Source organism: Perognathus longimembris, chromosome 1 (assembly GCF_023159225.1).
Source record: "Perognathus longimembris pacificus isolate PPM17 chromosome 1, ASM2315922v1, whole genome shotgun sequence".
NCBI lineage: Eukaryota > Metazoa > Chordata > Mammalia > Rodentia > Heteromyidae > Perognathus > Perognathus longimembris.
This window is the reverse complement of record NC_063161.1, coordinates 50,436,809-50,460,487: the sequence shown is the minus strand read 5'-3', so window position 1 is coordinate 50,460,487 and position 23,679 is coordinate 50,436,809. Positions and strand designations below refer to the sequence as shown.

Sequence of the window (23,679 nt, the reverse complement as noted above, 5' to 3'; positions counted from 1 at the left end):
TGTTTCTGTTTCACAGGACTTCGGGGAACTCCACGAATTCTGACCCCACCCTCCAAGGAAGTTCACAGACATGCAGACAAGGCCCAAGGACTGGCTACATTGATTTATTGGAAACACAAAGCAAGGCAGAGATTAGATTGTAGAGGGTACAGGTGTGGGGAGGGAGGAGGGGGCTGAGGCTCTAGACCTATGGCAGCCCAGGGCTCAATTCTATGCTGGTCCTCCTCAGCCCTGGACCCCTTCTTGTGGCTCCAAGGACACCTCTGGAGAGGCCCATCCCGTGGTGGTGGGCAGCCAAGCCAGAGAGCAGGGTCCCTGGAGAGACCCGAGGTGGGGTAGACAGTGGGAGGGACCATTGAAAGTGCAGAAGTGGCTGAGCTCATGCTCCAGGCTCCAGGACTGAGTGGCCAGAGCTACATCCACAGGACAGACAGTGGGCAGACCTGGGCTTAAGCTACTAAATCTAACATTTCCTGCAGCTGCTTCTGCAGGAGCCCACGCTGAAAGAGCTGACGCCGAAGGAAGCCCTGGACCCACAGGGCGCGCACATGCCGGTGCTCACCGCCAGGTTCCCGCTGCATGGGGCGCTGCACACGCTGCCTGTCACCGGCCGGGAGCCGGACATGCACAGGTCACCACACACAACCCCGCCCCGGGAGCTGCTGACACCTGTGGACCCCAAAGACCGAGTCAGCATTGGGGGTCTGGAGCAAGTAGTCCCAATTCCCTAAAGCCTGTGTGCTCTGGGGATTAAAAACCAGCCCATCAGACAGAGGTCAGGGGTTCACCCCTGTAATCCTAGCTTCTCAGGAAGTGAGATCTAAGGATTGTGGTTCAAAGCCAGCCTGAGCAGGAAACTGAGACTCTAATCTCCATTTAACCACCAAAAAAATGCCAAAAGTGGTGCTATGATAGAGTGCTAGCCTTAAACAAAACAGTTCAAGGTCAGTGCCCAGGTCCTGAGTTCCAACCCTAGGACTTGCACTCACACACAAACACACACACACACACACACACACACACACACACACACACACACACAGACACACACAGTCAGCTCACCTTTTCAGTGGACCATAAGTGATTCATTTAACCCCAAAGCAATGGTCTTTCTTTCTGTTTAATCCCAAATCTATCCTGCTGTGCAACTTTACAGCTAGCTCACCTAAACTACCCTACTACCTTCCACTTCTCTGCCTCCATCCCAGATAGGAACTAAATCCTTCACATTGCCCAAATACTCACAGACATTCATGGCCCCAACACCTTCACACAGCCTGAATATGAACAAAGAAGGAGGGCAGGATATTAGTGACACAATGGCAAAGGACTGGCAAAGGACTATTCCAAAAGTTTTTTTTTTTTTTTTTTGAGCACGTCTCGCTTCCAAAAGTGTTGAGCAGAGGACTATTCCAAAAGTCTTCAGGTGGGGTTCATAATTTTCATGGAATTGAGGAGTCAATTATACAGAGAACCTGTAGACATCTATAAATAGTTTCTCAAAGTGACAACACATTTTATCTACAGCTCCTGGCAAAGGCAATAGTGGAGTTCTTGCAAAAAAGGGGATACCAGGTTCTGAACCATTCTAGGCTTGGACCCACCTGTGCTCCTCGCCTTCCAGCAGGCGCCTGTAGGTGGCGATCTCGATGTCCAGGCCCAGCTTGGAGTTCATCACCTCCTGGTACTCCTTCAGCAGGCAGGCCATGTCCTGCTTGGCCTTCTGCAGGGCGCCCTCCAGCTCGGTCAGCTTGGAGCGGGCATCAGTGAGGGCCGCCTCGCCCTGCTGCTCAGACTGGGACACTGCTGCCTCCAGCTTGGCGTTCTGGGGCCCAGGAGAAAATCAGGGGGATCTCATTGGAGACTGAATAATGAGATTCAGCTAGGGCCCATGCTAACTGTGTGACAGGGGCCAGTCCCCCAGCTGCTCTGGTCTTGGGCACAGCCACCCCATACCTGGACCTTGGCATTCTCAATCTCAGCTGTCAGCCTCTGGATGATGCGGTTCATCTCATTCATCTCCTCCCTGGTGCGGCGCAGGGTCTCGCCTTGTCGGATTACGGTGGCCTTGATCTCCTCACACTGGGAAGGAACATGGGTGCCCACGAGGCGCAGAGGGAACAGTGCTCAGTGTGTGCAAACAGCCACACCTGGCAGCCCTTCCCTGAACCCCATTTGAGGGCTGTTGGCCCCGCCCTTCCCATGCCACCTTCTCTAGCAGGCAGGCAGTTGCTCCTGCTCACTGTCTACAGGGCAGCCTCCTGGGCAAGTTACCTTGCTGCGGTACCAGGACTCAGCCTCAGCCCTGCTGCGGGTGGCGATGTCATCATACTGAGCCTTGATCTCAGCCACAATGCAGTCCATGTTGAGGTCCCGGCTGTTGTCCATCTTGACAATGACTGAGGTGTCTGAGATGTGGGCGTGGAGGACACGGATCTCCTGCAGGAGGACGGGGAGGAGGGACAGGACAACTTTAGGAGAAGGCATCCCTACCTAACAGACTTCTCTCTAACTGGCCAGTGGCCCTGGCCCATTATGGTCCCTGCCCCTTCATACAACCCCACGGGCAGAATCCACTGCCCAAATCCCTTTTCCACACTCAGCTTCCCTCCCAGCCTTTGTGTTCTGTTCTGGCTGACCACTGGAGGCCTGGCCCCCACCCCTCACCTCCTCATAGAGTCGCCGCAGGAAGTCGATCTCTTGGGTCAGCGCCTCTGAGTTGGCCTCCAGGTCAGACTTGCGCAGGTAGGCACAGTCCACGTCCTGGGAAGGGAGGCCAAAGGGTGAGTCTCAAGGGACCTTGAGGCTCCATCACAGGCAAAGGACTTCCATAACTCATCTCTCCCATTCCCTTCCTGCTGTGTCCCAGGCAAACTCCAACCAATAAGGACAAAACCTTCACACACACGAGCTGCCCTTCTGTCCACTCCTGTTTCACCTTCTGTTTCTTGTCTACACTCTTCTTGTCAAGGGAGCCTGCTCATAAGACTCCCAGAAGACCACCGGACCCTGTGCTGACTCCAGTAGCCCAGGTCAAGTCCACCTGAGATGCCTAGATCTTCCCCTGATCTCTTAAACAGTAGACCTAGCGTGAAGTGAGTTATGAATAGTACAGGGTTGACCATGCTGACCGTCAAGACATAAAAGCTCCAGTTCTCTGGGACCCCAGGCCAAACTCCAACCTCCGAGGCAGAATAGGACAGCCAGGGGTTGAGGCAGACATCCACTACCCAGGGCAGGTGACACTGCACGTCCCAGAGCCCTGGCTGCAACACCAAGTGCCATCCTGATGTGCAAAGCTCCCTGCCCCCCACCCAAAGGTTGAGCACTTGCGACTCCCAGGAGGATCTACCCCCGAGGTTCCATGGGGCTCTGCCCACTTGCTGCTACTTGCCTTTTTCAGAGCCACAAACTCGTTCTCAGCGGTGGCCCTCAGAGACACTTCCTCTTCATACCTGAGATGGGAGAGAGGGGATATGAGAGAAGGCCAGTCTCCTTCAGAACCCACACCTCTCATCCCGCTGGAGGAGCACAGGAGAAGCCCCTGACAGCTGGGCCCGGCAGCCCTGCCAGGCCCTTCCTGACTGGACTGGGGCTGGAACAGGGCTTCCCTGTGCACTGTGCATGAGGGGTGGAGAGACTCATGTGGGCCATCCCAGGCTCTTTGCAAAGGCTGTGGTGAAGTCACCTTGCAGGGCCGAACAGAACTCCCCATCCCCTTTGTTAGAAGCGACCACTGCAGTGACCACCTCTGGGGTTCTGCAGTGCCAGCCTCCCTTCACCCAGATGCCAGTCCCAGGTCTAGCATAGGGGACCCTGAGGCTTCAGGACTGAGCACCCAAGGTGCTGTGTCCACTGAGACTGGGGCTTTCTCTTCCTCAGCCCCTGGGCTGCATGTGATCAGGACCTGCAGGTATAGGAGCCTGAGATTCAGGGAGGAGACACAGGAACTGTGGGTTTGCTTCCACAGAGAGTAGGGGCTCAGTCCCAGGGAGCAAGGCTGAGTGTGGCTAGAATCTCCTGAGCCCCTCAGCCTGCTGCAGGCAGTTGGTGGGGCTTGAACTCCACAGAAGAGAGGATCCCGGAGCTCCCTGGGTCTGGCTGAGCCTCCCCTGCTCCCCATCCTCCCTCCTCCCTTTCCCTGTCTGTCAGGTTTGTCAGCTGGGCAGAACACACTCACTTCTTCTTGTAGCCCTCCATCACCTCGCGCACATTGTTGAGCTCTGCGGCCAGCCTCCCGCTGTCAGCCTCCGCATACTCGGCCTCCCTCCTCAGAGTCTCAATGTAGCCCTCGAACAGGGGCTCCAGGTTGCTCTCGCAGCATTTGCGGTTCTGATAGAACTGCCACTTGGTCTCCAGCAGCTTGTTCTGCTGCTCCAGGAAGCGCACCTGTTGTTCAGGATGGGGAAGTAGGAGGTGAGGAACTGTAGCAGGACCCCAGCTTTAACCCAGAAGACAGTAGGAAGAGGTGAGCACAGAGGAAGGTCTCCACTTCCTGTCTCTCAAGCATGCCTGCTTTCCTACTGGAACAGGGGAATCAGAGGGCAGTGGCCAGTTTCAGATGAGCTGAATCCTCCTGTGTGAAAGGTCAGAGGCTGCTGCAGGGCCTCTGTCCCTGAAGGCAGGTGAGGCAGGAGTCCTCCCAGATAGGAATCCCAGGTCCCCAGCCCAGGTTCTGGGGATGGGACCAAGGAGAGGGTGCCAGGCGCCATGCAGGGCAAGCTCAGCTAGCCTGACCTTTCTCCTCTGCCTTGGGCAGGCAGTGCCCTTGCCCTCACAGGGAGCTCAGCCCCCAGCCCGAGAACTCCTAGGTTTCAGCAGCTGTAACTGTGTCACCTGGGACTTCTCAGTCCAGCTTAGGAAGCTTGTCCCAAAGTAGTCTGGCCATTCCTCTCTCATACTTTTGTCTCTGAACAGTCATTAGTCTGGATTTTATGGTCTGTGTGTGTGTGAGAGAGTTTTCCTCTCTGCCTGAATCTAGTCTCTTCATTAAGAAGAGGTCTTTCTGTCCCTGATGCTCCTTCAGAGCTCAGGTTTGGCTGTGCAGACAGGTGGGAGCTCAGGTCCTGCTTGATCCAGGACACCCACCTTGTCGATGAAGGCAGCAAACCTGCTGTTGAGACACTTGATCTGCTCCTTCTCCTCATGCTTCACGCACTGGGCACTGGGGTCGATCTCCAGGTTGAGGGGCGTCAGGAGGCTCTCGTTGACGGACACGGTGGTGATGCATGGGGGGCTGGGCCCGCAGACACCCCCTGAGCGGTAGCCGAAGCTGCGCCCATAGGAGCCGGAGCGGGAGCTCCCGCAGACGCTGCGGCTGCCGAAGCCCCCCGTGAGGCCGCGGTAGCAGGAGATGCCGCGGTAGGGGGCGGCGGTGATGCAGCAGCGGCCGGGCCGGGGTCCGCAGGCTGAGGCGCAGCTGAAGGCACGGCCTCCGAATCCAGATCCACAGGTCATGGTGCTTCTGAGAGTGTGTGCTGTGCAGGACAGGATGGTAGAGCTGGAGTCTGATGGAAACTGCAATGTGCACTCTAGGCTTTTTTGGTCCTATTTATGCTCCCATTCTGCAGACCTGGTTGGAGAGCTGGGCTGGACAATTGAGCTTTATGGGCTTGGGCAGTTAGCGCTGGCCAACCTCTCAGCAGAATGTGCTTTAATGGTGGAGTGGCCCGCACCCTCCTTTCGGTAAAGTAAGCTTGTTCCTGGGCCCTGGGACTCAGCAGTTTTCATCTTCAAAGTGCCTGGAGGTAGGGCAGGCCCTGTCTGTGGCAGAGGGGGGAGGGAGGGCTTTGTCGGTGGGCAGGGTGAGGGCTGGCACTTGGAGCTAGGGCCTGGGTCTGGGTGGGGTGGGGAAGGCGCAGGGTTAACCCCTGACACCCAGATGCTTCCTTGGGTAGTGACAAGGGTCTCTAAAGTATAGTCTCTGTTTTTGCCCTGCTGACTGTAAGGGCTGCTGAGAATCCTTCTCTTCCTCTACTGGAGCAGCACTTCGCTTATAGGTACATGTTTGTCTCTTCATTCCCTTCCTATGTTTACTATGAGAGCTGCTAAACAGACAACTCAGAATAACACCACAAACACTGGTTGATGTTCTACTAGATCCAGTGGTGGTTAACACAAAGTCACAATGTCGCCCAATGACCTGCCTCTTCCCGAAAACATGAAGTGTAATCCTCGCTGTTTCTGAGGGCTCATCTCTTTGTGTTCTCTCTTTTCTTTTTCTTTCTGTGTTGCTAGGGATCAAACCTGAGTGCCATAGGCTCACTAGGCAAGCCTTCTGCCACTGAGCTACCCCCTAGCTACTCCAGCAATGTTAAAAACGCTAACACAAACAAGAAAAGCACACAGCCAGGCATCAGTGCCTCACACTTGTACTCCTACAACTCAGGAGGCTGAGATCTAAGCAGCACTGTTCAAAGCCAGCACAGACAAGAAACTCCATGAACCTCATCTCCAATTAAGCACCCAAAAAGCCAGAAGTATAGCCATGGCTCAAGTGGTAGAGCACTAGCCTTGAGCCAATAGACATACACACACACACACACACACACACACACACACACCTTAAAAATGAAGATAGTAGCATTTTTACATGTAAAGTAAACAAAAGAGCCATGTACTAATCATTCCATATTCAATTTTCCCAATTGTCCTAAGACTAAAATAAATGAATTGTACCCAATTTACCAATTTAACCTATGACTTACTCTCTCTCTCTCTCTCTCTCTCTCTCTCTCTCTCGTTTTCTCTAAACTGGAAGTTCAACCTTAAGCTGGACTGCCCAGGATGCTAGGCAGGAATTGCATGTGGCTATTTAAGGTGAACTCAGTACATTCAATAAACAAAGCAAACTAGTCTTCAATTTGCAGTTAAGTCCTCAACTATACAGGACTAGGGTTTACTTTATTGGACAGTACAGATAAAGAACATTTATTTTCACTATTCTATAAAATGCTTTTGAACAGTGCTGTTCAATGGAATGGTGGTATAGGCCTGTAATACTAGCACTTGGGATGTGGAGGCAGAAAGGTTTCAGGTTCAAGACCAGCCTGGGCTACAAAGTGAGACTGTGTCTCAAAAAACAAAACAAAAATAGTGTTGGGTGCCTGTGGCTCACATCTGTAATTCTAGCTATTCAAGAGGCTGAAATCTGGGGATCAAACTTTACAGCCAGTCAGGCAGAAAAGTCCATGGGACTTTCATCTCCAATTAATCAGCAAAAAGCCGAAAGCAGAGGTGTGGCTTAATTGGTAGAACTTCATCCTTGAGTTGAAAAGCCAAGGACCAGTGTAAGGCCTTGAGTTCCATCCCCAATACAGACAGACAGAGACACACACAGGATTATTTACATGTAGAAATATCTCTGTTTTTTTTTTTTATTGGTTATCTGCTATGTGATCAGCGCTCTAAGCCACAAATGATCTTTGATTCTCACTTCACCGTATGGAGCCTGCGTAATGATTACTGTTTAACAGATGAGGAAACAGGCTCAGCTAGGTTACAATGCATTCCCAAAGTTTCCCAGCTGCCAAGTCGTAGAAGCAGAGATGCTTGTTCCTCTGCTGTGAGGACCCATGCATTTCTGAATCCCTGGAACAGTTCGGAGTGTAGAGGGAGATGGCTGGAAGGAGATCATTGTGGGCCTAGGGTAAAGAGGAGGCAGGTTAAGGAGTGTGTGTGTGTGTGTGTGTGCACGCGCACGTGCGTGCACATGCGTATGCATGTGCGTGCATGGGCACTGATACTGGGGGTCAAACTCAAGGTCTGGGCACTGTCCCTTAGTGTTATCACTCAAGGATAGAGCTCTACCAATTGAGCCACAGCTCTGCATCTGGATTTTTGATGGGTTATTGGAGCTTAGAGTCTTATGGACTTTCTTGCCAGGGCTTGTTTCAAATCAGGATCCTCATCTCAACCTCCTGAGCCTCCATAGCTTAAAGGGACAAGTCCTAGAAAAATGACTTTCTAAGGATGCAGAGGTTTGCAGGGAACAGAAGACAATGAGAAGGACAGGGCATGACATGGCTCGTAGTCCCCTGGGGCAAGGCAGTCCCTTAGGGAGGAGCCAGGGACTGGGGTTGATGGGAAGATGGGGGATGTGGGAACTAGTGGGCAAGACAAATCTTTCAGAGTTTGGACAGGATAGACTTGAGGTCAAAGTCACCTTGGAGGAGGGTGTGGCACCTGCTGTCACTTTATGTGTTCAGTAGCGCTGGGCCAGCACTTCCAACACTCTTTGGGTGCTCACTTGCATTCTAGTCACTGCCCACAACTCAGCAGCCTTGTCCCCAGCCAGCCATGACATGGCTGGTGTCATGTAGGAAGCTGAGTCAAGGTGTTTCTCTCACATTTGGTCTTTTCTGCCAGTGACATTCCTAATAAAAACGCCACGCACAAACATGGACTAATTACTAATGGCTGGCCTTTGCTAAGCAATTTTTCAAGCCAAAAGGAGCAATTTAAAACAAGATGCAAGGAAACCGGAATGTGACACTACTTCATTAAACTTCAGGAATTGTTCATTACTGCTAATTTTGAAGACCTAAAAGGATACGCAACATTTTTTTTTTTCCATTGCAGTGAAAAAGCTTGTGGTGGGAAACGAGGGATGGGTTAGGAGGGAAGGAAATGGGAGAAAGAATAATCTCTCTGTTGTCTGGTCTTGTCTCTGGCAGTATAAAGTTAACATCATTTAACGTTGTGAAAGCTGAAGTTACTTTTCTTCTGAACTGTGTCCAGGTGCTTGCTGCACCTGTGCCATGGGGAGAACCAGAGCGCATTTGTGGCTTAGGAGTTGCCATGGGTGCTCTTCCCACTTCTGCAGTGTCCACACAAAAAGGTTTACAGAGATTGTGGTGGTTCTTTAAAGTTACACAAATATAGCCCAGTGTCAGAGTCTCGAGAGTGTAATCCTAGCTACTCAAGAGGTTGAGATCAGAAGATTGTGGTTCCAAGTCAGCCTGGGAAGTCCATGAGACTCTTGTCTCCAATTAACCACCAAAAGTCAGAAGTGGAGCTGTGGTTCAAGTGGCAGAGCACTAGCCTTGAGCAGAAAAACTAAGGGACAACTCCCAGGTCCTGAGTTTAAGCCCCAGTATGCACACACACACATACACTCATTATACAAACTTGTATTTAGTATAGCAAATATTAATATTCTTCAAAATAAAAAAAGGAATCTCTCCAGGTACCAGTGGTTCACACTTGTAATTCTAGCTGTTCAGGAGGCTGAAATCTCAGGATCACTGTTCAAAGCCTGCCTGGGCAGAAAAGTCTAGGAGACTTTCCAATTGACCACAAAATAGCTAGAAAGGGAGCTGTGGTCAAGTAGAGTGCTAGTCTTGATTTAAATTTTTTTAAAAAGCAGCTCAGAAATAGTGTGCAGGTCCTGAGTTCAAGTCCCAGGACTGGCACCAAAGGAAAAAAAAACAAACCTCCAAAACATCTCTCTCTCCTACCCTCTTCTCTTTGTGGCACTAGAGATGAAACCTAGGGCCTGCACATCAACTGAGCTCCACCATAGCCCTAAGAATCTCTCTTGATGTTCAAGTCAATTCATGCTAGATATTCTCCAGGGAGCTCAACAAGCATTGTAGGATAATAATTCCTACAGGTACCCTCAGAGGCTGGTGTTCTCAGGCCTGGGGAAGTTGTGAGACCTGCTCAGGTTAGAAAGACAGAGGTGATGCTCAGAGCCAATGGAAAGGATGTGTTTGTCTCTTGTACTCTCACCTGTCCGTCATCCTCCCTCAATACAAGCAAGCACACATAGTGTTCTATGTAGTGCACAAACACACCCCACTCACTCATCTCTTTTCCCCTCTCCAAGGTCTGTAGGATGTTCTCAGGGCTCAGGGCCAGAGTATGGAAGAGAACTCACCCTTGTTCCTGGTTAGCTCCCAGTTTTAAGGGGGACACATTGTTAGCTGGACTTGTACCCAGAGCACAAACAGAAACGCGAACCCTGTAGGGCCTCACCATGCACACATGTTTTGTTTGCGGGTATGTTCCAAGGGCTTGGCATATAGTAGGCACTCAATAAAGTTTGTAGAATGAATACAACAAATGCCAGCCATGTATTAAGTGCTGAGTAATAGAGCCATCAAAGCTTGGTGGCTTATTGTGCAAAGCTTTGTGGTAGGACAGGGTGGGGACCAAATGAAGCAGAGCAGAGGATGGGCGTTCCTGGGGGTGGGGGTGGGGAGGGTCATGCTCCTTGCTGGGGCCTGAAGGAGTGAAGAAATTATGGAGATGTGCCGTTGGCTAAAGGGGGACTGTCAGAGAAGGCAAGCATCCTAGATACTTTGGGGGCATAGTAAAGATGGGGGTGTATGTGTCAGATGGGGGAAGGGAGAAGAGGCACAGAGGGGATTTCTAAGGAGAATGAGGTGCTTGATCTTAAACTGTCCAGGTCCCTTTAGGAGAGAGGGAGGCTGGCTAGGGGTGCGATTTGAACGCATGGAGGGAGAGATAATGGGGGAGATGGAAGTAGAGGAAAAGTGGTGAAGGGGCAGAGAACCATGATGGCAGGGCCTATCCAGAGTGGAGGAGGTCGGGGGGAAGAGGGACAGGCTTGGTACAGACTTATCTGAAGAGGTGGAGATCCTCAGTTCAGATCACAGTAATGAGCTGTCACAGGTGACAATGGCTGGGGTACATGCAGGGACTCAGCCTGGCTTGTGGAATAGCGATCAGCAGGTAGACTGAGTGGGGGTCCCGGCCTTAACATGCTTTCCATGTGACCCTCTGGCTCATCTGGTTAACCATACCCAGTATGATGAGTTCACCTCTACCCCAGTGAGCTCTGATTGACCTACCATAGCTCTATCTGATGAGTTCTGATGGATGATTGACATGTCCAGGGCTGTCTTGGCTAGGGATCAGCGCTCTGATATGGGCCTCTCTTCAACTTCCCAATTCAACCATGTTCTTCTCAAGGCTAGACTCTAGTCAGGACCTTGGTTAACAGCTCAACAGATCTGCTACTATGTAAATAGCCACACTGATAACTCCTCAAGTTCATCTACTTGACTGGGTCTGTACTGACTTCCTGTGAGCAGAAAGCAGGAACTGCAGAGTAAGCAAGGGCACAGCATGCAGACATTTTATAATCCTCCATAAAAAGAGGCCACAGGGCCAGGCACAGGTGGTTCATGCCTGTAATCCTAGCAACTCAGGTGGCTAAGATCTAAAGGCCGAGGTTCAAGGCCAGCCTAGGCCAGAAAGTCTGTAAGACTCTTACCCCCAATTAACCACCAAAACAAAACAAAAACACAACATAAAACCCTGGAAGTGAAGCTGTGGCTCAAAGTAGTAGAGTGCTAGCCTTGAGCAAACAACTCCTCAGGAACAGTGCCCATGCCCTGAATTCAAGCTCCCAACCCCAGCAACAAAGAGTCACAGGCTGTCTTGCAGCTGAACTGAGATGACTCAATGAGGACCCTGGCTCTGCTTTCTAGGTCTCTGGCTTAGCTGGCTTCCTTTCTCTCTCTCCACAATAATCACATTTCATGATCCCTCTTCTCCTGCAAACATCCTCAGTCTCTCTTTTTGTTGCCCCCATCCTGGTCTCACCCTCTCCCATGCTCCATAAGACATCCATGTGTGCATTTGTCCCAACCCTGTCCCATGGAGAATGAGGACTGGTGTAACCAAGCTTCTCGCTCTTCTCGCTCTGGGAATCTGCTATGTCCTTCCCAGAAGACAGCTGCACTCATTGCTTTAGGTGGGCACTGGTGTCTCACACCTGAAATCCTAGCAACTCAGGAGGCTGAGACCTAAGAATCATGCCTCAAAGCCAGCCTGGGTCAGAAAGTCCCTAAGACTCTTACCTCCAATTAATCACAAAAAAGCTGGAAGTAGAATGATGGTTTAAGTGGCAGAGCACTGACCTTGAGCAAAATATTTCAGAGACAATACCCAAGCCCTGAGTTCAAGCCCCAGGACTGACACAAAAGCAAACTCACATTACTTCAGGTTGGACTCTAGTAGTAGGCATTGCATTCTTTAGCACCTGATGGTATATCCAAAAAGCTGCCTGCTTCAGACTTCTAGCCTTTCTCATGAATGTGGGTCTTTCGTCCCTGCCACATGAGGAGTTCCCAAATCCACATCACCTTTCTTTTCCCCATCCCTCTCCTCTCCTAAATGAAGACAGAGTTGGACACAGGTGCTAGTTCCCCACTAGAAGATAATCTCTTGCCTCAGCCCTCCTCCCAGCTGGGAAGATCTCCCTCACACCAGATACAGGAGCAGGAGAGACCGAGGAAAATTTGGAACAAGGGCTTCCTCCTGTGAAAATGACCTAACCTGGAATTGCTCATTCTTTCCCTGTATCTCTTGGCATAGGGTCCACTTGGGCTGAGAGAGGAGGTGGATGTCCAGATCAGGTTTGCCTTATCTCTGCAATCAGGGTGGACAGTTTAGAAGGGGTGTTTTCCTTGACACACACCTTCCCTAAATGGCAGAATGAGTGTCACCTGTTTTAAGAGAGTGACTACCTGCCTTCCTTCCAGGAAGTTCCTTTTTAACTCCACCTTCCACTTGTCCAGCTGCAGTGAAAACCCACCTTCTCTTGTTTTCTTTGTAGGTCCATCATGTATGGATGGTTAATCAAGGTCATAGCCCTGCCTGTAGCCCTCTGGTATCCTCTGGCTACCACCCAATCAGGTGGTTTTGTGGGAATAGGCAAAAAGGAAAATAGAAGGGTATAATATTGATTTATGATTGAGGATCTTTGGTAAGGACAAATAAGGAGTAAAAATTTAGGGAATATTCACCAATTACTAACTTCCTAGATTTTCTAAATGTCTTCTTGATCACTAGTGTGGCTGTCCAAGGGTCAAGGGTTGCCATTTTCTCTTTTGCCTAAAATGAGAGCTATTCACTGGGCCTTGTCTGGAGCATACAGGCTGCACCAGGGAGCAAACTGGACTCTTTTCCATGGTGAAAGGTCTCAATCCTTTCTGCCCCATGGACTGGCCAACACAGTAGAGCAAAAGTATAGTAAAGAGCATTTATTGAGCACTTTCTGTATACTAGCTGTGTGTTAAGCATTATCCATGTGTTATTACACTTAATTCTCCCATTGGCCTTTTATGATAGGCACTATTAATGGAAATTGAACCCAGGAATGTAGATGAGTATATCTCACCAAACTCACCAGTACAGCCACAGCAACAGAACAACAATAAACAAATGGTTACTTACTTAGAGTGTGTCAGGCTCTGTCCTCAGTGCTTTAGGTGGATTAATTCCTTTCATCCTTTTAACAAGTTTATGAGGTGGGTACTATCATTATCCTCATCTTATAAATCATGAATCAGGCAGAAAGGCACAGTAATTGCTGAAGTTACATAGCTGGAGAGAGAGGGGGCAGAGCTGGAATTCGATCCTAGGCAATTTAGAATCCAAATTCTCAACTGATCTACCCTTCTTTGCTGCAACAGTATAAATAAACAGCTTTCTACAGTGACAGAAAATGAACACACACATACCACATATAGTAAACCAGAGGGCTATGAAGCAAATATTTATGCACATGAAACCATCTGATATTTTCTGTTTTGCTTTATTTGATTTTGTTCTAATTCTCTCCTTTTCCCTCCCTCCCTCCCTCTCTCATTCCTCCACTACTTCCTTCCTCCCCCCACCTTTCTTTTTGCAGTACTGGGGTTTGAACTCAGGGCCTCATGCTCAATACAGAGCTTCTCTACTGTTTGAATTACATCTCCAGTGTCTTTTGCTTTGGTTAATTCTTTTCAGTGCTGGGGATTGGACTCAGGACCTGGATGCTGTCCCTAACCTTTTTCATTCAAAGCAAGCACTCCCCCCTTCCAGGTTTTAGGTGGTTAATTAGATATGAGAGTCTCCAGATTTTTCTACCCTGGTTGGCTTTGAATCATGATCAGATCTCAGCCTCCTGAGTAGCTAGGATTACATGTGTGAGCCACCAACATCTGGCTGCTTTGGTTATTTTTGAAACAGGGTCTCACTTTCTCCATATGCCAGCCTGGCCTATGATCCTCCATCACAGTTCAGGTGACAGGGATGCCATCATGCACAGCATTTTTTGGGTGCAGATTGATTGGACCCAAGATCTTCTCATATTTAGCTTCCCATGTAGTTGGTATGACAGGCATAAGCCATTGCATTCAGATGTTTGTTGAGATTCTCATGAACTTTTGCCTAGAATAGCCTCAGAAGAGGATCTTCCTGATACTTGCATCCTGAATTGTTAGGATTGTAGATGGGAGCCACGGGTGCCAGGCCTCCTCCAATCTCTTTAATTAACATACAGTTCTGGTTAATCCCATTGCAGATTACCACATGAACTCTGAGAAAACACTGCCCCGGAAAAGAGTGCCCCTTCACGAGTATACTGAAGCCCACAGTAAAGACAGTTGCACACCCATGTTCCTTGCTGCACAATTTACCATAGCCAAGTTATAGAACTAGCCTAGATGTCCTACAATGAATGAATGGGTCAAGAGGATATCACATATTTATATATCTATGTTATCTATCTGTCTATCTATCTATCATGTTATGAAGTAAGTAAGGCTCAGAAAGTGTGTTTTCTTCTCACATGTAGAGGTTAGATCTAAATTACAAACACACATAGAAACACATACAGATTACATACATATGTACAGACAGGATGATATATTCTAATGGTGTAACTCCTCTGAACAACTAGTGAACGAATTAACAAATGAAACCAGGAAGTTGAAACATATTTTTGAGGGGGGGTGGACAAGGGGAAGGGGGCAGATGAATGGAGAGAGGAAGGGCAAGAAAATATAGTAATTATATCCATTGTACATTATGTGAAAGTAGAATAAAACTTGAGGTTATGGATAAAATTGGGAAAGACAAGGGAGAATGATGGGAGGGATGACACTGGTCAAGATGCATTATACTCATATCTGACTTGTTTAAAATAAAATAAATAAAATAAGCAATAACAATAATAAAGATCATACTGAAGCCCATCTGCCACGTGCTCTGGGTTTACCGAGTGAGTCCATATTTATGAAAGTCTCCAAGCAGCAGCAGAAGGCAAAGCTTGAACCTATTTCCCCCAGCTCACACAGAGTGTCTTCCTACCCAGCTCTGTAGTTCTGGCTACACACTGGATGGACAGCACATGGATTTTTCCAGACACCTGTCAAGGCTATGGACAAATTATGTGCAAGGGATGGGGCTTCAGGGGGCTTAGCATGGGCTACAGCAGGACTTGGGGGTGATAGCCAGGAAGGGATGGGACAAGAAGCTTCTCTCCTAGGGCTCTGCAGATTTTATAATCTGATCCAAGTACCTCACAGCCTCACAACAGTGAAACCCACTCCTGCCCCAGAAAGAAATATAGAGACCTGACTTGAAATGCTGACAATGCTTAAGGCTTCATTGAAAATGGCTGGGCTTTCTTAGGGTCCAGGGAGGTAGTGTGTACACCCAAGCCTTGAGCAAGACTCCAAAAACAAGGAACTCTCTTCTTGGCATAGCTTAGCCAAGATGGCCTAAGGATGAGTGAGGAAAAAGAATATGCTGAAAGGTACAAGTATGAGTGAGGGAGTAGGTGAAAAGGTAGTGCATTAGGAAGAAGTGTAGATTACTAAATTAGAGATTGCATAACTGTGTTTCTGTTGGGGTTCAGAGTGAGAACACTTAAGTCAGGGAGACTATGAAGCAAGGGCACCCTGAATTCCATGCTACCTAATCTCATCCTGACCTAATGCACCTGGGAAAAGGAAATCAGCACCAAGGACAGCAGCACTGACATCTACCAAAGCCCAGCCTGGCCCCCTTCCCCTCCATTCCACCCTGAATCACTACGCATGGCCTCTCCCAACCTCAACTTCTGGGAACTGGACTATTGAGATGATGATGGGGGAGATGAGCTGGCCCTTTGAAGAAGAAAATTGGGTAGTTTAGGGCCAGGGACCATAAACATCTGCCGGCCTCTGGGCAACCAATTAAGCACATTTAAGGAAGAGCCAAGCCCATAAAGACATCTCATTGCTTCTGACCACGTGGCCACAGCCAGGCTTCCACATATATAAAAGGGCAGGAGAGGTCCAAGAAGAAAACATCCAAACCCAGATCCCTGTACCCTCCACTTGATCATCAGCAAACTCAGAGCCTCCTGTCCTACCCGAACACACCATGACTTGTGGATCTTACTGCGGTGGCCGCACCTTCAGCTGTGCCTCAGCCTGCGGACCCCGGCCTGGCCGCTGCTGCATCACCGCCGCCCCCTACCGCGGCATCTCCTGCTACCGCGGCCTCACGGGGGGTTTTGGCAGCCGCAGCGTCTGCGGGGGCTTCCGCTCTGGCTCCTATGGGCGCAGCTTCGGCTACCGCTCAGGGGGTGTCTGCGGGCCCAGCCCCCCATGCATCACCACCGTGTCCGTCAACGAGAGCCTCCTGACGCCCCTCAACCTGGAGATCGACCCCAGTGCCCAGTGCGTGAAGCATGAGGAGAAGGAGCAGATCAAGTGTCTCAACAGCAGGTTTGCTGCCTTCATCGACAAGGTGGGTGTCCTGGATCAAGCAGGACCTGAGCTCCCACCTGTCTGCACAGCCAAACCTGGGCTCTGAGGAAGCATCAGAGACAGAAAGACCTCTTCTTAATGAAGAGACTAGATTCAGGCAGAGAGGAAAACACTCTCTCACACACACACGGACCATAAAATCCAGACTAATGACTGTTCAGAGACAAAAGTATGAGAGAGGAATGCCAGACTACTTTGGGACAAGCTTCCTAAGCTGGACTGAAAAGTCCCAGGTGACACAGTTACAGCTGCTGAAACCTAGGAGTTCTCGGGCTGGGGGCTGAGCTCCCTGTGAGGGCAAGGGCACTGCCTGCCCAAGGCAGAGGAGAAAGGTCAGGCTAGCTGAGCTTGCCCTGCATGGCGCCTGGCACCCTCTCCTTGGTCCCATCCCCAGAACCTGGGCTGGGGACCTGGGATTCCTATCTGGGAGGACTCCTGCCTCACCTGCCTTCAGGGACAGAGGCCCTGCAGCAGCCTCTGACCTTTCACACAGGAGGATTCAGCTCATCTGAAACTGGCCACTGCCCTCTGATTCCCCTGTTCCAGTAGGAAAGCAGGCATGCTTGAGAGACAGGAAGTGGAGACCTTCCTCTGTGCTCACCTCTTCCTACTGTCTTCTGGGTTAAAGCTGGGGTCCTGCTACAGTTCCTCACCTCCTACTTCCCCATCCTGAACAACAGGTGCGCTTCCTGGAGCAGCAGAACAAGCTGCTGGAGACCAAGTGGCAGTTCTATCAGAACCGCAAATGCTGCGAGAGCAACTTGGAGCCCCTGTTCGAGGGCTACATTGAGACTCTGAGGAGGGAGGCCGAGTATGCGGAGGCTGACAGCGGGAGGCTGGCCGCAGAGCTCAACAATGTGCGCGAGGTGATGGAGGGCTACAAGAAGAAGTGAGTGTGTTCTGCCCAGCTGACAAACCTGACAGACAGGGAAAGGGAGGAGGGAGGATGGGGAGCAGGGGAGGCTCAGCCAGACCCAGGGAGCTCCGGGATCCTCTCTTCTGTGGAGTTCAAGCCCCACCAACTGCCTGCAGCAGGCTGAGGGGCTCAGGAGATTCTAGCCACACTCAGCCTTGCTCCCTGGGACTGAGCCCCTACTCTCTGTGGAAGCAAACCCACAGTTCCTGTGTCTCCTCCCTGAATCTCAGGCTCCTATACCTGCAGGTCCTGATCACATGCAGCCCAGGGGCTGAGGAAGAGAAAGCCCCAGTCTCAGTGGACACAGCACCTTGGGTGCTCAGTCCTGAAGCCTCAGGGTCCCCTATGCTAGACCTGGGACTGGCATCTGGGTGAAGGGAGGCTGGCATTGCAGAACCCCAGAGGTGGTCACTGCAGTGGTCGCTTCTAACAAAGGGGATGGGGAGTTCTGTTCGGCCCTGCAAGGTGACTTCACCATAGCCTTTGCAAAGAGCCTGGGGTGGCCCACATGAGTCTCTCCACCCCTCATACACAGTGTACAGGGAAGCCTTGTTCCAGCCCAGTCCAGTCAGGAAGGTCCTGGCAGGGCTGCTGGGCTCAGCTGTCAGGGACTTCTCCTGTGCTCCTCCAACAGGGTGAGAGGCTTGGGTTCTGAAGGAGACTGGCCTCTCTCATATCCCCTCTCTCCCATCTCAGGTATGAAGAGGAAGTGTCTCTGAGGGCCACTGCTGAGAACGAGTTTGTGGCTCTGAAGAAGGCAAGTAGCAGCAAGTGGGCAGAGCCCCATGGAACCTCGGGGGTAGATCCTCCTGGGAGCCCCAAGTGCTCAGCCTTTGGGTGGGGGAGATTTGCACATCAGGATGGCACTTGGTGTTGCAGCCCAGGCCATGGGATGTGCAGTGTCGCCTGCCCTGGGTAGTGGATGTCTGCCTTGACCCCTGGCTGTCTTATTCTGCCTCAGAATTTGGGGTTTGGCCTGGGGTCCCAGAAAACTGTGGCTTTGGTGCCTTGAGGGGCAGCATGGTCAACCCTGTACTGTTTATAACTCACTTCAAGCTAGATCTACTGTTTAAGAGAGCAGGGGCAGACCTTGGCATGGGCTACTGGAGTCAGCACAGGGTCTGGTGGTCTTCTGGGAGTCTTATGGGCAGGCTCCCTTGACAAGAAGTGTATAGACAAGAAACAGAGGGTAAGCTGAGTCAAGAGTGGACACACAAGGCAGCGTGTGTGTGTGTGTGTGTGTGTGTGTGTGTGTGTGTGTGTGTGTGAAGGTTTTGTCCTTATAGGCTGGAGTTTGCCTGGGACACAGCAGGAAGGGAATGGGAGAGATGAGTTATGGAAGTCCTTTGCCTGTGATGGAGCCTCAAGGTCCCTTGAGACTCACCCTTTGGCCTCCCTTCCCAGGACGTGGACTGTGCCTACCTGCGCAAGTCTGACCTGGAGGCCAACTCAGAGGCGCTGACCCAAGAGATCGACTTCCTGCGGCGACTCTATGAGGAGGTGAGGGGCGGGGGCCGGGCCTCCCATAGGTGGCCAGCACTGAACACAATGGCTGGGAGGGAAGCTGAGTGTGGGAAAGGGATTTGGGCAGTGGATTCTGCCCATGGGGTTGTATGAAGTGGCAGGGACCATAGTGGGCCAGGGCCACTGGCCAGTTGGAGAGAAGTCTGTTAGGTAGGGATGCCTTCTCCTAAAGTTGTCCTGCCCCTCCTCCCTGTCCTCCTGCAGGAGATCCGTGTACTCCATGCCCACATCTCAGACACCTCAGTCATTGTCAAGATGGACAACAGCCGGGACCTCAACATGGACTGCATTGTGGCTGAGATCAAGGCTCAGTATGATGACATCGCCACCCGCAGCAGGGCTGAGGCTGAGTCCTGGTACCGCAGCAAGGTAACTGGCCCAGGAGGCTACTCTGTAGACAGTGAGCAGGAGCAGCTGCCTGCCTGCTAGAGAAGGTGGCATGGGAAGGGCGGGGCCAACAGCCCTCAGATGGGGTTCAGGGCAGGGCTGCCAGGTGTGGCTGTTTGCACACACTGAGCACTGTCTCCCCTGAGCCTCATGGGCACCCATGTTCCTTCCCAGTGTGAGGAGATCAAGGCCACCGTGATCCGACATGGGGAGACCCTGCGCCGCACCAGGGAGGAGATGAATGAGATGAACCGCATCATCCAGAGGCTGACAGCTGAGATTGAGAATGCCAAGGTCCAGGTATGGGGCGGCTGTGCCCAAGACCAGAGCAGCTGGGGGACTGGCCCCTGTCACACAGTTAGCATGGGCCCTAGCTGAATCTCATTATTCAGTCTCCAATGAGATCCCCCTGATTTTCTCCTGGGCCCCAGAACGCCAAGCTGCAGGAAGCAGTGTCCCAGTCTGAGCAGCAGGGCGAGGCGGCCCTCACTGATGCCCGCTCCAAACTGACTGAGCTGGAGGGCGCCCTGCAGAAGGCCAAGCAGGACATGGCCTGCCTGCTGAAGGAGTACCAGGAGGTGATGAACTCCAAGCTGGGCCTGGACATCGAGATCGCCACCTACAGGCGCCTGCTGGAGGGTGAAGAACAGAGGTGAGTTCTACAACTTTGAGTCCCTTAGCCCTGCTTGATTCTCAGCAAGCCCTTATTGCCCATGCTTGAATCCAGTCCACCTTCGCTTCCATGCCTCACAGTTCTGCACCTGGACAGCAAGTTTGTGTAAGTCATTTTCCTATGATCTTTCCTTTCTGATTTCTTCTTCTCTACCAGTGCTTGACATGTGATGGTGCCTTTGGAAACACTTCCTTCAGAGGCAATGTAGGGAAGCAGTGCTTTCTATTCTGACGTACCTTGCTCAGGCCTGGGATCCTCCCTTTGGTATGGTGCCTCTTCTTCTCAACCTTGTTTGCATATGTCCTTCAGAATTCCAGCTTGTTTCCATCCCTGGGAATTCAGCATTATCTCATAAAGGTAGTTGTAGATAGAGAATCCATCAACTACTGCTAACCTCCTGTTATTACAGTACGTTCCTCACATGACTCTTCCTCTGTGCAGTGGGTCCTAGCCAGACAGTGTGCAGAGATGTCACTTGAGGCAGCTACTCCTTGCTCTCAGGATTTTTGCATCTGTGCTTAGTGGGGGTGATGGGTGGGTGTAAGAAGACACATTGGTCATCAGTCTTCTGAGGCTGGACGGCTGCTGTCCACATTCAGCTCCTCCCTACAGGTACAGAGGTCAGTTTCTCCCTCAGCGTCTGTGGTCCAGTTGGTTAGCTTGTCATGTGTTCCATGCATTTGGGGAGATTAGGAGCACAAGTTTGGCACCCGGAAGTCTAGGTGATCCTATAACAATCACCCCCTCCCCTTATAAAGTAAAAAAATTATGCTGGAAAGCCTGGAGGTTCTGGGTGATTGTGTAGCTTGGGCAGCTTCATCGGGAAGAACTCTGGGTAGAGTTATACAATTTGGGTTGTGGAAGTTGGATAGACATTTGGGCACCGCACTGGAAATGGAGAGCCCCGCCCCTCTGGCCCTTGAGGATGACAAGGCAGAAGCTTTGGTGTGGCTGTCTAGGAGACCTGGGCAGGGCACAATCTGAAGGGTAAGTTTAGGGGAGTTCTGCTTGGTTCTTTTCAGGGAGCCAGTATGTGGGAAGAAAATGCTAGCTTCATTATCAGCTATGCTGTGAAGCAGGGTGATGGCAGATGTTGTGAGTTCTAGTTCTACCACTGTCACTGGCCACTTCTCTGTGTCCCAGTTCCTTCACCTGCAGAATGAGCGAACATTTGTGGGTAGTCTCTATGTCAGTTCTAAATGGGTTAAAAAAATCTTATTCCAAGCCAGGTACCAGTGGCTCACTCCTATAATCCTAGCTACTCAGGACACTGAGATCTGAGGATTGTGGTTCAAAGCCAGTTTGGGCAGGAAAGTTGGTGGAGCTCATATCTCCAATTAACCACCAAAAAATCCAGAATTGGAGCTGTGGCTCTAGGTAATAGAGTGCTAGACTTGAGCAAAAAAGCTAAGCGACAGCATCCAGGACACACACACACACACACACACACACACACACACACACTTCATTCCTCAGCTAATAGTTATTTCTGAGTTAGGCATTTATTTATTTATCTATAAGTTTGCTTCTCTATGGACCCTGAGGCTTGAACTCAGGCTTGCACTCAGCTCCCTTGGCTTTTACATTGAAGGCTGACCCGCTACCATTTGAGTCACAGTTCTACTTCTGGCATTTTGCTGGTTCATTAAGGATAAGAGTCTCACAGATTTATCTTCCTGCGGTGGTTTGAAAAAGAATCCTCAGATCTCAGCTTCCTGAGTAAGTTACAATTACAGGTATGAGCTATCAGCTTCTAGCCCAGGCATTGTTTTTAGGCAGTGGAGAAAAAAAGAATAGGCAGCAAGTTCTGCTCTTCCAGAGGCCTGCAAGGTAAAGACAATCATCAGACTGGATTGAGGAGGTGGTGGCAGCTCCCCTCCATGCGCTTACAACTCAATCAGAGCTGACACAGGACCAGAGCAGCTACTGGTTCTTAAATGCATACTTGCTATAATGCTAGGGGGCTACGCCCTGTATGATCTTTCTGGAGAGGTGAAAGGGTAAGGAGGTTATAAAACTTGGAGCGCAATCTAGTAAGTAGTGGGGAAGCAGGATCCTGCCTGCATTGTCTCCAAGCCCTAAAAAATGACCTAGACCCAGTGTTCCTTGCACGAACCATTTCCTGCCCCTCTCCATTGGCAAGCACCTCCGAAAGAGGACTCCCTCTTACCTGGCATCTGGGCCATTAGATCTCGAGATGCTGAGTGCACTGATACCTGTCATTTCTTTCCCACAGGCTGTGTGAGGGCATTGGCTCCGTGAATGTGTGTAAGTAGTCCCCACCCCTCCCCTTTTTTATCCAGTAGGCTGGTCTAGAGCCTTTGTGGGGGGGAAGGTAGGTGGGGGCACATGTGCTCGCTCTTGCAGAGCTACCTGGCCTCAGGAGGTATGCCTGATGTGGCTCTCCCTGCTTCTCTAGGCGTCAGCAGCTCCCGAGGTGGCGTCGTGTGTGGCGATCTCTGTGTCTCCGGTACTTCCCCTGCTGTCAACACCAGAGTCTGCAGTGCCCCCTGCAGCAGCAGTGTGGTGGTGGGCACCCCCAATGCTTGTGCCCCCTGTGTAGGAACCGGCAGCCTGTGCAGCAGCGGCTGTAAGAAGTGCTAGGGAGCCACCACCACCATCACCAGCCGGCACCATGGCCACCCTCTGCCCAGCCAGGGTCTTGCAACCGGAATGCACATCTACTGTGTCCATCCCGCAGGCCCTTAGCTACCTGTTCTGTCTGGCCTGATGAGACACAGCAGCACTTGCTTGGGTCTCTCTCCATAGCCTTTCCTAGTACTCATCCTTTCCTTTTGCCTTCTATTTGTTTTGCTGGATTCATTGGTCCTGCTGTAGCTTGGAGGGATAGGGCCACCTTTAGGATACTTGTGTCTACCCCTCTCCGGAGTCTGCCCATGTGCTTCTGCCTGGGCATGGAAACCCAGCCAGACATTGCAACTCTGGGAGGGACATGACCAAGAGTGCCCTCCTTGCAAGGCTGCCCACGAGAAGCTTCTGAAGAGCCAATGACTCAAATTGTCTCTATGTTTGTCTTTGTCTCACTCTGCTTCTGTTTCCAATAAAGTAAATGTAGCCAATCAGATCTGTGGTCTCAGCATCTTGAAAATGCCCCCTGTGGTAGGCATCCTTGCAGAGGTTTCTCAGAACCGGGGTGCTCTCACTAGGTGACAAGAAGATGTTGTAGAAGTAGCCCAGCCTCCTGGGAAGTAAAGGCTGACTCCTGGGGATGAGGACCCATGAGCCAGTAGGGGTTTCTGTAAGCAGGGTGGTTGGCCCTGGCACAGCTGATATTGTGGGCTGTGTAATTCTGGGGGTAGCATTTTAACCACAGTGAGTCCTGACACTAAAATATATAATCAACCATTTAATGAATCCAAGTCAGAAGAAAAAGGTAATATTTAGTTTCCAGTTTCATCATTTCCCCCAATGCATCCCCCATTACATCAAATATCTTACCAGACAATTTAGATCAGCTAAACAACTTTGGTCCTTGTGTCTGGCAAGAGAATGCAGGCGGGCTGGGAATATGGCCTAGTGGTAATGTGCTTATCTTGTATACATGAAGCTCTGGGTTCGATTCCTCAGCACCACATACATAGAAAAGGCCAGAAGTGGCACTG

The 23,679-nt window shown here is 50.7% G+C and overlaps 2 protein-coding genes across 2 annotated transcripts in view; one reads left to right on the top strand and one right to left on the bottom strand.

Annotated features, from left to right (window-relative positions):
- Window positions 1-5,457, bottom strand: part of LOC125364468 (keratin, type II cuticular Hb1-like) — a 30,590-nt gene extending 25,133 nt beyond the window's left edge. The window contains exons 1-9 of the mRNA XM_048364060.1: window positions 5,089-5,457; window positions 4,181-4,389; window positions 3,395-3,455; window positions 2,668-2,763; window positions 2,275-2,439; window positions 1,957-2,082; window positions 1,605-1,825; window positions 1,265-1,277; window positions 534-669 (exon numbers count right to left, since the gene is read on the bottom strand). Coding sequence (XP_048220017.1) covers window positions 604-669; window positions 1,265-1,277; window positions 1,605-1,825; window positions 1,957-2,082; window positions 2,275-2,439; window positions 2,668-2,763; window positions 3,395-3,455; window positions 4,181-4,389; window positions 5,089-5,457 — 1,326 coding nt within the window. The 3' untranslated portion in view covers window positions 534-603. The remainder of the gene's footprint in view (window positions 1-533; window positions 670-1,264; window positions 1,278-1,604; window positions 1,826-1,956; window positions 2,083-2,274; window positions 2,440-2,667; window positions 2,764-3,394; window positions 3,456-4,180; window positions 4,390-5,088) is intronic.
- A 10,649-nt stretch (window positions 5,458-16,106) lies between these two features.
- Window positions 16,107-22,670, top strand: LOC125354733 (keratin, type II cuticular Hb6). The gene is made up of 9 exons (XM_048350536.1): window positions 16,107-16,536; window positions 17,237-17,445; window positions 18,169-18,229; window positions 18,877-18,972; window positions 19,201-19,365; window positions 19,558-19,683; window positions 19,815-20,035; window positions 22,293-22,324; window positions 22,476-22,670. Exons 1-9 carry the CDS (start codon window positions 16,168-16,170, stop codon window positions 22,658-22,660), a joined length of 1,464 nt encoding a protein of 487 aa, XP_048206493.1. The 5' UTR covers window positions 16,107-16,167; the 3' UTR covers window positions 22,661-22,670.
- Window positions 22,671-23,679: the final 1,009 nt, after the last annotated feature.